Raw genomic sequence first — 13,628 nt, 5'->3', positions numbered from 1 at the left:
TCTAAAGAAGGGTCCAAACCCGAAACGTCAGCTTTCCTGCTCCTCTGATGCTGCTTGGCCTGCTGTGTTCATCCAGCTCTACACCTTGTTATCTCAGATTCTCCAGCATCGGCAGTTCCTACTATCTCAGTTCATGCATATATTCTGTTTGCAAAAAAAAAGGAAGGGACCCTCATCCCACCTACTCCAGAGGTGTGTAATAACATCTGTACATAGATTGATTAGAAAAATAAGGAGGTGCCCACTTGTGACACAATGGCAGCGTCCCTAACACCTGAACAAGGAGGCCCAGGTTCAAGTTCCACCTGTTCCAGAGGTGTGTAATAACAGGATGATTGGCAAACATATGTGCAAAGAATTGGGCCCTGTGCATTCATATGTGTAGCTTCCAGGAGACCCACGTGCACCACGATGCGAGCCCGACTGACATTCTAAAATTGGTTGTCAGCATAATTCTGCGCACACAGGATTATCCAGTAAATGCTCTCTGATGTTGAGTACCGTTGTAAGTTTCGCAAGCACAGGCTGGTTCGGTTTGGTCAGTATCTGGCTTGTTGTGAAAAGCTGTTATGCCGGATATGCAGTTTGATGTCTCACCAATTGCCCTGGAGTATTGATCAAAAGACATTTAGCAAACTCATTAGAACCGATCATTTGTTCTGGAGAGTTTAATATTTTTAAATAATATGCCTGATTCAGAGGACCACATTCAAAAATGCAAGGTGGAATGTACATCAACACCATACTAACTTGTGAAGCTGGCTGAATCTATCCCCTACCCCTGATGGAATCAACCCCCCAAACCCAGCATAATTCCATTCAACCTGACACTACCCATCCTCATTCCAGCCAAACCCCAGCTTGGTACGAGAACTGCCCATTCCATGCCAACCCTGCTGGAATTGACACCATCCCCAGCCAATCTGACCTACATACGTACTCACCCACTTAACTGGCACTCTTACCACCTTACCTACCTCGCACCCTAAACACCTAGCACAGTACTGACTCACTTACTGTACACACTTGCTTTCTCATTCACTGTCAAAGTGTCTTTCAGACCTTTAACTCCTACACCATGGCAGCAATTGTTGCAAAAAGTGGGGTTTCTTGGCCTGCAAACCCACTCCTGTGCTGAATGGATTTTTCTGTGGTTTCCTCTGATGGATACATTCAGGAGAGCTAAGACTCGGAATCTTAGCCGACCGTTGAGGGAGTAATTTTAAGAGGAACGCAGACGAATCTGTTCCAATGGTAATCTGAATATCTGAGCCAATATCTATTAAAGCAATAATCTGACATTTTCAAACAATTAATCTTTGCGAAGTCAAGTAACGAATGTGACCTCCATACCTCCTGCATTAAACGCATTCTTGCTTGCCTCTCTCTTTCCCACTCCTCTTCTCGTTTCTGCCACATTCGTTGGGCCTCCTCCCTGGAATCAGAGAGATTCTGTTGCAAATTTAGAAGCCCGTTTTGCATTCTACATTTCAACTGTTGCAGTGAACTGATACATATTATAACAGCAATGTATTACATTGAAAGTTGAGAAAATCACCTCCACAGCAGTTGCCCCCACCCCACAGATTTATTCCTATGACACAACCAGAGCCAAGTCACATACTATTTATAAAGGCTCTCAGAAGAAAAGGACATTAAAGTTACTTCCATTCCAAAAAGGTTCTATTCTAATTTACATTGCACCATCATAGTGGAAACATGACTTTTGTATCCAATTGGATTTTTCCTTCCATTGAGTTGGAGAATGTAAATATACAAATTTCATTAAACAGAATATAGATTTTGATGTTGCTGCATGCTCTAGGGAATGACCTTTTAATGTCCGTTAAATATACTGGAATAGGAATTTATCTCAAAATCTGTTTGCTCTGGAAGCTTTGCGGCCTGCATTTCTGACTCTAGATTTGTGCTGCTGGTTACAAGGTGATAGAGGATGGAACATGACGGGGATTAAAAAAAAACGTTCAAAGTTAAAGTAAACAAAAATCTCAAAAGCTCCCTGGGAAAAGCCGCAGAAAGTACAACAGATTGAGACACTAATCATAAAGTTAATAAAAATGCCTGTTTATAAATTGTCCTATTTTGCAGTTTTGCACTGATGAGTATTTTGCTAGCAAATAATGGATTACAATTACAGCACTCTTAATGCTCATAAGCAAGTGGAAGGTTCAAATAATTCATCTGCCTACATTAGAAACAGGATGTAATAATCCCTTCATCCCTTTCCCTCCAATACAATTACTTGCCAACCAAATAAATGGAGCATCATCAGCTCAAATGATCATGTCAGACCTAAATATAGTGTCCAATTCTGCCTCACGCTCTCTCTCCAACTGAAGCTGCTCCTCAATGACTTTCTTCATCCAGGCAGCATCTGCTACGGCCTGTTCACGCCTCGCTGATTGCAATTGTTGGTCTGCCTCATCTTTTTCAATTAGGGACGCAAGAAATTGGCGATCCATCTCCTGCAAACAGAAAAATAGTACAAGAGAGCTGCACAGTGCAAAATGTACTAAAATCCGTAAAAAGGTGGACATGGTATTCCTGAAAAGAATCCTCAGATGAATGATAGACCATCATTGGCAATGAAATCACTCAACAGTACAATGATATGTAACAGTCTTAATCCTGCAATCCAATCGTAAAAAATACACAGCATTGTGCAACTGGTTCCAAGAGTAATGTTCACATTTCCAGTTACTCCAGACAGCCATTTGAAACAGGGGGCAGTGGGTTGAGGGGAAAAACATTCTCTGCTCCCCTACCCACTTGATCCTTTCCTTTTTTTCCACTGGATGTCTGTCAGCACGTGATAGATAAAAATTGCCTCTTGAACAGCCATCAACTATCCAGTTGATTTTAAGCTGGTCCCTGGTGAGTCACAAGGGTCTCTGAAGAATTCTGCTTAAAAAAGCCCCACAAACGCTGGCACAGCACATTTGAGGTCTGAAGTGTTACAGCAAGGAAGGGCAGGTGGCAGATCTATATTCCCAAATTTCCATGATAAGCTCCATATTATCCCATTGTGGTATTGATAAAGTCAACATAAACTACCACTAGGAGGAATAGTTACTAACATTGCCCTTAGTCATGTTAAAGGGGCAGTTACAGTAACAAGCAACACATTCTATTCTCTGCCCTCCCCATTAAATGTACAGCAAAAGACACTGGAAGAAGATAAATAATACTTTGAGAGAACAGAAATAAAATAAAGCCTAATCACATACTTAAATAATTACCTGCACTGAGGAACAGTCAGATAATTGCTGGAAGAAGCTGCTCACTTTTAAATCGATTTTTACTTCATACCACAGTCCTGCACTATTCTTAGATTCACACAGTGCAGAAAAGTTCCACTGGCCCATCGGGTCTGTACCAACAATAGCTAACACTAAAACATACAAATGCCAATTTCCTGCACTTGTTCCATATCCTTGAATGTTATGATATTTGAAGTGCTCGTGCAAATCCTTTTTAAAGGTTCTAAGGTTTCTGGCCTCCACTATCTTCCCAGGCATTGCACTCCAGATTCCCACCACCCGCTGAGTAAGAAAGTTTTTTTCCCCAAATCCTCTCCGAATCTCCTGCCCCTTACCCTGAAATGATGCCCTCTCATGATTGACCCCTCAACCAATGGGAACAGCTGCTCTCTACTCATCCTGTCTATACCCCTCATAATCTTATACACCTCAATCATGTCCCCACTCAGTCTTCTCTGCTCTACGGAAAACAATCCGAACCTAACTAGTCTCTCCTTACAGCTCAATTTCTCCATATCAACCAACATCCTGGTGAACCTCCTCTGTACCCCATGCAGTGCTATCACATCCTTCCTGTAGTGGGGTGAACAGAACTGCACACGTACTCCAACTGTGGCCTGACCAACACTCTGTACAACTCCAACATTACCTCCTTGCTCTTATACTCTATGCCATGACTGATGAAAGCAAGTATCCCACAAGCCTTCTCAACTATCCTATTCACGTGCTTTGCCAACTTCAGGGGTCTGTGAACAATTAACCCAAGATCCTGATGTTCCCCTAAGCTACCCTGTGCCTTGCCATTCATTAAATACTCCCTCATCTGGTTTCTTCCTCCAAAGTGCCTCACCTTGCCTTTAACAGGTTTAAATACCATCTGCTACTGGCCTGCCCATCTGACTAATCCATCCAATCTTCCTGTAACCTACAATCATCTTCCTTGCTCTTAAACACTATCAATCTTGGTGTCATCTGCAAATTTGCTTAACATTCCCCCCACATTTTCATCTATACCATTTATATAAATAACAAACAATAAGGTCCCAGTACTGATCTTTCTGGTACACAAATTGACACTGGCCTCCAGTTACTCAAACAGCCTTCTACCACTACCCTTTGTGTCCTATTACTAAGACAGTTTCTGATCAATCTCGCCATGTTTCCCTGGATTCCAGGTGCGGTTAGTCTTGACTATATGTGGCATGCCTCCTGTGCCTATCAACGTGCTGTTCCTATTCAGTGATGCTGCCTATGAGCTTGGCCATTCTCAATGAAATGTGTTGAAAGCACCGAGTCATTGTGGAGCGCATGAGCTGAACAGACATCTCCATTCTCATCTCATGACATGATGGCTCAGGTTACTCTGACGTGTGGACACACATCTCACATTAACTCCTCACAAAGAGATATTAATTTTGTGACCCCTCAGATTCGAAGACCATATCCTGCTGACACAGGGAAGAAAAAAGGGAAAAGGATGGAAAGTGAGGCAGATTAGAAAAGCATGCAGTAGAAGAGAGGGTGAAATGAGAGGATGATGGAAGGAGAGTAAGAATCACAGAATCAATCCTTCCACCAATGGAAGAAGTTTCTCTCCACTGAGATAGACCCGTCATGATTTTAAATATCTAGATCAATCTTCTCTTCTCCAAGAGAAGTAGGGCATCTTACTTAATGTTCTGGGATTTAGATATTTTAGGCATGATAGGGAGGGATATAAAAGAGGTGGGGGAGTTTCATTACTGATAAGGGAGAATATCACAATTGTACTGAGGGAGGACATGTTGGAGGACTCATCCAGTAAGGCCATATGGATACAGCTCAGGAATAGGAAGGGTGCAAATCACGTCTTTGGGATTGTACTACAGGCCTTCCAACAGACAGTGGGTGATAGAGGTGCAGATATGTGGACAGATTATGAAAAAAATGTAAAAACAATAGGGTTGTTGTGGTGGGTGATTTTAACTTCCCCTAATACTGACTGGGACTTGCTCAGCACCAGAGGTTTGGAAAGGGGGCAATTTGTCAGGTATGTCCAGGACGGTTTTGAAATGACGTGCGAATAGTCCAGCTAGGGAAGGGGCCATATTAGACCCAGTGTTGGGAAATAAGCCCAGCCAGGTGATCGAAGTTTTAGTCAGGGAGCATTTCAGAAACAGTGGTCATATTTTCCTGTAAGTTTTAAGTTACTTATGGATAATGATAATAGTAATCTTCAGGTGAAAGTACTAAACTGGGGAAGGTTAACTACCATAATATTGGGCAGGAACTGAGGAATGTAGATTAGGCATAGCTGTTTGAGGGTAAATCCACATCTGGCATGTGGGAATCTTTTAAAGGCCTGCTGATTAGAGTTCAGGACAAGCATGACCCTGTGAAAATGAAGGATAAGGATGGAAAGATTCGGGAACCTTGGATGACAAGAGGAATTGACAGCTTAATCAAAAAGAAAAAGGAGGCATAGGTAAGGTTTATGAAAATGAAGACAGACAGAGCCCTCAAAGAATACAAAGTTAGCAGGAAAGATCTCAAACAAGGAATTAGGAAATCTAAAATGGGCTATGAAATGTCTTAGGCAAACAGGATTAAGGAAAATCCCAAGGCATCTTACACATATGTAAGCAGCAAGAGGGCAGCTAGGGAAAAGGGTACACAAAGGAGGGAATTCTTGCATGGAGCCGGAAGCAGCAGGTGAGGTCCTTAAGGAATACTTTGCTTCAGAATTCACAAAAAAGAAGGACGGTGAGCCTTGAGAGTGGTACGTTGATATTCTGGGGCATGTCAACATAAAAAAAAGGACGTGGTTTTGGGCGTTTTGAAAACCATTAAGATAGACAAGTCCCCAGAATTTATCTAAGAATGTTGAGGGAGGCAGCTGAGGAAATTGCTGGGGACTTGTATAAAACTTTTGTATTCTCTTTAGTCACAGGAGAGTCCCAGACATCTACAGAACAGCCAACACTGTTCCTTTGTTTAGAAAGGGCAACAGGGATTATTCGAGAAATTACAAGTTTGTGAGCTTTACATCAGCGGTAGGGAAATTACTGAAGAAGATTCTTAAGGATAGGATTTACTCAAGTTTGGAAAAAATATGGACTTTTTAGCGATAGGCAGCATGGATTTGCACAGGGAAGGTTGTGTCTCACAAACTTGATTGAATCTTTTGTGGAAGCGCCAAACGTGATTGACGAGGGCAGTAGATGTTGTCTATATGGACTTTAGCAAGGCCTTTGGTAAGGTCCCCCATAGCAGACTGATACAAAAGGTGAGGTCACATGGGATCTGTGGTGACCTGGTAAGATGGATACAGAGCTGGCTTAGTCATAGAAGATAGGGAGTAGTGCTGGAAGTGTGTTTTTCTGACTGGAGATCTGTGACCATTGTTGTTCCGCAGGGATCAATTTAGGACACCTGTTGTTTGTAAACAATTCCAGACTTTTCCTAAATCCGATCTATTTGTTTTCTGAGTCATGAATACACCGAGGTAATTGCTCTTTACAGTGCTTCACTTGGTCTTTTCATTGAAATTCAAAACTTCCAATTTTTTTCCTCTCTCTCCTGTCCTTTTCTCTGGCCAAGAAGAGTCAAGCTATTTAACAACACTGGGCATCACACGCAAGCTTCAGCCTATACTTGCCTATTGGTGTAAGACTATTACTGAAATATTTGAACTTTCAGATGCTGCAGCAGAGGAACCCTTACCAATTCTTCTTGGATTTGCTGTGCGCGTCTTCTCATCTGCGTCTTGTACTGACGATTCAGTATCCGGCTGCAAAAAGAAACAAAGAATGTGAACAAGTGCAGTACTTTCTGTCAAGGAAAGAAAGACAAAATATGAGAATTAATTCATTGAAGCAAAAATAGAAACCACAAAGTTATCAATTAGAAAAGCCTGTATCAAAATCCATCATGACACAGGCTGGAAGTCTCCAAGGGAGTGATGATTCTCCTTAGATTTTTCTATAGCTTTTACTACTATTACAAATCTTAAACCAAGGAAATCTTGGAAAGGACAACTTAAGCAGTTTTAAGAGGCTGGTTCAAGATGGTAAGAACAAAACAATTCATGCATACAGTCAAGAAAAAGTATGGAGAGAGGAAGGATGAGACACCTAAAAGTGGGCAAGATAATGGTTGCTAGAATGGTTAGCATAAACCTATTGGCGTTCAATAACAGTTTTTTCCCCAATGTCCACTGCATCCACTTTATGAAAAAAACTGATTACATTACTCAGAGACGATTTATTCAAGTTATGTAGAAAATAGAAACCACAATGGTCCCTCTCATTTAATACTGAAGAAACTGAGGAGAGTGAATATTATTTAAACATGGTTTATTAGAAATGTTAGAAAGCATAAAATATCAGGTTAATAGAAATGAAGACCAGAACTGAATAGAGGATTAGTGGGCTAAAAACAGTGCAGTAGAAACCATCAGATCGGGCAGCATTTGTCAAAGGACAAACACAGTTAATGTTACAAATCAATAGAACTGTTTGATGTTAAATGGTGCTTTTCTCTCCACACAAGCTTCAGCACTTTGATTTTAATTTCAGATCTTTTGTATCTGAAGTATTTTGCTTTTCTTGTAGAAGATTTTTGAGAAGAGGTATGGGTAGGAGTCGCATGTTGCTATTCCAAGCCTGCACTGGAAATCCCCACATTTCCTATGTTGGTTGCTCCATAATAAGGTTGTAAAACATAATTTGCAAGTTAAAAAATGCACTTCATCATCCCTCCTCAAAATGGTTGCAAGCTCTTAATGGCCACTTTATGAGGTCGAGGAGCAAATGAAGCACGCCACGTCCAAAGGCGCTGGACAGGAGGGAAGAAGTGACACCCATTAAGAAATCTTTAAAAATTACTAAAATCTTCAATACAGTCTATAATAAGTAACAAGCCAACTAACGGATTGCAATCCTGCTTTACTACTCACCCGAGCTCAGACTTCTTTCGTCGCTGTTCTAACTGTTTCCTTTCCTCTTCCAGATTCTCCAGCTCCCATTGTTGTTTCAATAGCTTTTCCTGTTCTGCCTTGAGATTCTTGGCCTGAGAAAAAAGCATGCCTGTATTAAATCAGAACTCAGCAAACACCTTCTAGCCATGCTAATGTCTGTTGATGGAGAGAAGTGATATTGGACCAACATAAAGGCTGGAACTTTTACATGAACCAAAAAGTTTCCGTTTCTCACAATGTCACAGCTAGTCCATCTTGAAAAGGACTGGAATTTATACCCTAAAGCTATACACATTACCAAGGGCTACTGAAATGCAAAATGAATGAGACCAAAGGTAAAACTTCCCAAAGACAAATTGGACTGAAATAGCTACATAGAGAAGATCATCCACATTTACAAATTCATTTCTCAATTTATGTCCTGTCCTCTCTTGAAGATTCTAGTTACTGCTCGAGACCTTTTTCTCCTGCACCATCAACCTTCAGGACATTTTTTTAAGAAGAAAGACAGAACATGTCCAGGGAACTACTATACAATTAATGGTAGGGCCCAGGGGAGTGTTGCCAAACAAAGACACCTAGGGGTGCAGGTGCATAGTTCCTTGGAAGTGAAGTCATAGGTAGACAGAGTAGTGAAGATGGCACTTGACACGCTTGTCTTCGTTGGTCAGAACATTGAGTGTAGGAGTTGGTTTGTCATGTTTTGTCTGTACAGGACATTGGTTAGGCCACTTTTAGAATACTGCATGCAATTTTGGTTGCCCTTCTATAGGAAGGATGTTGTTAAACTTGACAGGATGCAGAAAAGATTTCCAAGCATGTTGTTGGGACTGGAGGGTTTGAGCTATAGGGAGAGGCTAAATAGGCTGGGGCTTTTATCCCTGGAGTGTCAGAGGTTTACAAAATCACGAGGGGCATGAATAAGGTGAATAGCCAAGATCTTTTTTGTAAGGTGGGGGAGTCCAAAACTAGACAGCATAGGTTTAAGGTGAGAGGGGAAAAATTTAAAAAGGACCTGAGGGGTAGCTATTTCACACAGAGGGTGGTGCATGTATGGAATGAGCTGCCAGAGGAAATGGTGGAGGCTGATACAATTACACCATTTAAAAGTCATCTGTATGTGTACATGAATTGGAAGTGTTTAGAGGGATATGAGCCAAATGCTGGCAAATGGTTCTAGGTCAGATTGGGATATCTGGTCAGCATGGACAAGTTGGACCAAAGGATCTGTTTCCGTGCTGTATGACTCTATGGCCAGTCAGCTTAACACTGGTAATACGAGAAATAATGGAATCCATAATAAACGAGAAAATCAAAAAACAACTAAAAACTAAAAAATATAACAAATGAAGAGTCAACATGGATTTCAAAAGTAGAAACTTTGCTTGGTTAACTTCAGTGCTTTTTTTTGAAGAACCAACAGACAAGGGCAACACAGAAGATGTAATCTACCCAAACGTCTAAAAAGCTTTTGTTAGAGCATTACTAAATTTGTTAATGTATTAGTTTAGTGCGTGCAGAACTGGGGAAGGGCAGCAGAATGGAAAGCTGCTGGCTGCGAAAGAAAGCAGAGAGTAGACGTAAAGGGTAGATATCCAGAATAGCAGAGGGTGGAAAATATAATTCTCTAAGGATCAGCACTGGACCATTGTTGGTACCAATTATACAAACAATTTAGAGTTTGGAATCAAAAACACAACTTTCCAAATTTGTAGCTGTCATATTGGAAGAGACAGTCAAAATGAAGGAGGGGTGCAGAAAATAACAACAGGACAAGACATTAATAAATTTAAAGAATGGGCATATCATTGGCAAATGAAATTCAATATAGGTAGGAATGAAGTATTGCATTTTGATAAGAAGAATAAAGTGAGTAATTATTACTTGAAAAATAAGGTAGGTACAAAATAAATTAGGTAGAGACCAAATCGATCTGGGAGTACAAATAACTGAAAATTGCAGAACAGCTCAGAAAGGCTTTAACCAAGGTAAACCCAGTCCCAAGGTTTTTTGTAAAAGGACAGAATTTCAAAGTAGAGACAATACGCTCAATGTGTATTGAACATTAGTCAACCAGATACTGGGGCGGGTGCAAAAATTATTTATTAGACGATACCAGAAGTCCAAGATGATATTTAACAGGAAAGGATGAATCGCTTGGTCTCTTTGCTCCTGAAAGGTTTGAGTAATGACATGAGAGGCATTTAAAAGTAGTAAATGTTTTGATAGTGTAGAGACAGAAAAAAATCTTTATATTTGAGGAAAAACAAAATAAGAGCCCATCAATACTTAACAGTCATCAAAAACGCAGCAGGGCATTCAGAAGAAGCTTCTTTACCTAACATTGCACTTGCTACCATAGGAAGTAGTTGAGGTAGAGTGTAGGTGCATTCAAGAGGTGGTCTGATCAGAACATATGCAGGATGTGAATACAGGGTTATGCTTACTGTTACAGGAGGAAAGATAGAAAGAGGCTTAAGCATAATCTTTGGCCTTACCTACCTTGGCCAAATGGGCTGTTTTTTCTCGGTATGCTTCATGTAATTCTACCCAACATATCTTGCCAAAGTATTACTACTTTGTACAGAAACTTAGACAGTCAGTTACTTAGCCACTGAGGGCATCCAGAAATACTATTCTCTTCATGGGCTCCCATGGAATTGTAAACCGAAACTGCCCATTTGGCCTTCCACAGCACCATAAAACGCATCCTATATTAATACATCCTACGATGATGCTGTGGCTTTCAAGAGGTTATTTTGTCCTTTATTTTGAAGAGAGGTTGTAAGGCAGATGTACCGAGCAGCTATTGAATACCACTTGAGTAAACAACTTGAGGCGCCTTGGGGTTTTTTTTTTAAAAGTTGGATCAATGGATGCAGCCTGGCCAGCTCTCACAGACTAGGCTTTCTAGTATTTGTTTTAGGTTTTAGGTTTAGCTTTAAGCAGAAGCTGTTGGGATCTCAAAAGTGTTGGAAGCTTCAGTGAATATCTCCTGTCTTCACTCTCTCTGGATTGGAGAACTGCATGTGAGAATCTGTGTCGAATTTGCCTATTTACCAAGGGGTCTGTTATGTTTCCAATTGGGTTGTTTTTCTAAATTCCTTTCTTTAGTTGTATTTTAACTACAGTGTATAAATAAATTGTGGTTTGCTTAAAATCGTGTAGTTTGGCCAGTCACATTGCATTGGGAACAGACACTACATTTGCCTTTAAAGTAAGAAAAAGTTAGGCTCTGGCTATCTTATTAAAATATTTTGAGTGGATCCGGTCTGGTCCATACCAATCCTAATCAACTAAACAGTCATCAATCTAACAGTAAACAAGTACCATGCTGATCAATTAAAATACTCCTTCTATTAATATGCAGGATCTGTCTTTAGCAGTGTCTTCAGGCCTATTAAATTTTTGTACTTTTTTTTACTCATAGATAAATAAAACAATTTCATCACTTCATTTTATGCCCATTGATTAAATAGGTTAACAGCTTTAAGGGCATTCTCTTCTCTCCTTCTGTCATCTTATTTCCCCAAGGATCGCATGTAAATCATAGATCAGTGCAACACAGCAGAGTGGCTGACTAAATCAGCTGCTAGAAGTGGAAATGTGTCAGCTTTACTTATAATCAGTCTTCTTAATGCCATTGCATAGCAAAACAATACTCAATTCATCATGTCATATATCCACTTCAATTTACCCATCCATCATAATAACATAGAAGTGACAAAGTCACAATATGCTACTTGATTGAATCTGCTCATTACACAAAAACTACTGGATCTCTGACACAGCTCCAGGTTTTGCATCAAAAACTGTTGATTCAAGCTGAAGCAGATTGGTTCTCACCTCAATCTCCCGCAAACGCAGCTCCTCCATTTGTTGTCGCAGAATTTCCGCCTGCTTCAGGTCTTCCTGTCTTCTCCGCTCCTCTTCCTGCTTCATTCGTTCTATGGCCTGCCTTCGTGCAATTTCATATTCATTTTCTAATCTTTTCTTCTCTTCCATCTCTGCCTCTTCTTTCTAAATTTCCAAAAACAAGAGAGCCAAATAAATTTGTTGTTACTGTTTTGTCAGCATCTGTTTGAACCTAAATTTCTGTTCTTTCCTTCTCTACCCCAGCATCTCTGCTAAATTCAGTTAGGAACAACTTCATTAAGGTTCTGCTTAAAACTTTACTAATTGGGAACATGTAAATATAGAAATAACTATTGCTCTGTACATTCATGTTTTCCTAACCATCCATTACAAATACCACATCTGATTATGAGGGAATACTATTACACACCAGGGTTTGATTATCACACTGCCAGACATTGGGTAGTACAAACTTAAATCATACACCCCTAAAAGAGATTAGGTTGCTTATGCGAATGATTAGCACTACAGTACCTGGGGAAAAAGCTCAGGCAAGGCCTTAAACTTGCAATCAGACCCACAACCTCAACTTGCACTTACATCACTATAATGTTCACTTAAATTTGATAAGCTCAAATTTCAACAAATGGTTTAATTACCTGCTGTTTTTCTGTGATCTGCGAAGACCAGCTGCCTGTCACATGCATCTTGTGTAATTCCGACTCAATCTGTATCCAAAATAAATAACCAAACAAACTGACTCATGATTAATAGCGCCATCAATTTGTGTCATGCAACTAACAGGACGATAGAAGGCAACCTGGGGCAGATTTCGGTCCTCTATCATCTAGCAGTTCTTATGTTCCCACAAGCACTACAATTTTAAAGAAGCTCCTAAAAGTGTTAATTGAGGCAATTACTTTAATGAACTCTAATGTTAAGCTCGCTCAGTTCTCTAATTACGGTCCCAAGTACTAAACTCTATACTGCTCCACATGCAACCATAGCAGGTTTTCCAAGCTTATTTTCACAGCACATCAGCACACATATTGGACTTGCAGAGTTAAAAGAAATTCTTCCTTTTTCAACATTATTAATGGGATGAAAAATGAAAAAGTCCAGCTATTCCAGTGACAAATCTTCACTGCAAAAACTAGCCTGACTCTCCCAGTTCTAACTTCAGATGGAGTCTAAAACATCAGCTGTATTGCCCTGTGTTATAAAAAGAAAACCTGCTGGAGAAACTCGGCATTTGTGGAGAAAGACACAGGGTTAACATTTCGAGTCCAGTATGACTTTTCTTCAGATACATCCATTTTTATTGCTGTCTGTGTCATTTGGTTTGTTGGCGTGAATTTTACAGAAGTCCAATACCAAACTCTCAGTCCTATTCTTCATCATAAGCAACACAGGGACCCAACTGAAACACAAAATAGTTCATCTTGAAGAGCAGGAAAACTGGGACAGTGCAGCTAAGTCAAGGTGAAACAAAAAAAGCTACAATGAAGCCTTGAAGTGTCTAAGTTATTCTTGAC

General features: G+C 40.2%; 2 protein-coding genes across 2 annotated transcripts in view; one reads left to right on the top strand and one right to left on the bottom strand.

The window, feature by feature from the left end:
• Positions 1-13,628, top strand: part of svopa (SV2 related protein a) — a 317,985-nt gene that overhangs the window by 42,790 nt on the left and 261,567 nt on the right. The gene's annotated exons all lie outside the window — the stretch shown is intronic.
• The window catches only part of LOC109917624 (trichoplein, keratin filament binding), a 31,525-nt gene that overhangs the window by 7,383 nt on the left and 10,514 nt on the right, over positions 1-13,628 (bottom strand). The window contains exons 5-10 of the mRNA XM_020517462.2: positions 12,753-12,821; positions 12,085-12,258; positions 8,218-8,330; positions 6,984-7,050; positions 2,314-2,486; positions 1,354-1,435 (exon numbers count right to left, since the gene is read on the bottom strand). Coding sequence (XP_020373051.1) covers positions 1,354-1,435; positions 2,314-2,486; positions 6,984-7,050; positions 8,218-8,330; positions 12,085-12,258; positions 12,753-12,821 — 678 coding nt within the window. The remainder of the gene's footprint in view (positions 1-1,353; positions 1,436-2,313; positions 2,487-6,983; positions 7,051-8,217; positions 8,331-12,084; positions 12,259-12,752; positions 12,822-13,628) is intronic.

Source organism: Rhincodon typus, chromosome 24 (genome assembly GCF_021869965.1).
Source record: "Rhincodon typus isolate 14 chromosome 24, sRhiTyp1.1, whole genome shotgun sequence".
Lineage (NCBI taxonomy): Eukaryota > Metazoa > Chordata > Chondrichthyes > Orectolobiformes > Rhincodontidae > Rhincodon > Rhincodon typus.
Note: the sequence above shows the minus strand (reverse complement) of the source record. Positions and strands in the feature narration are given on the sequence as shown.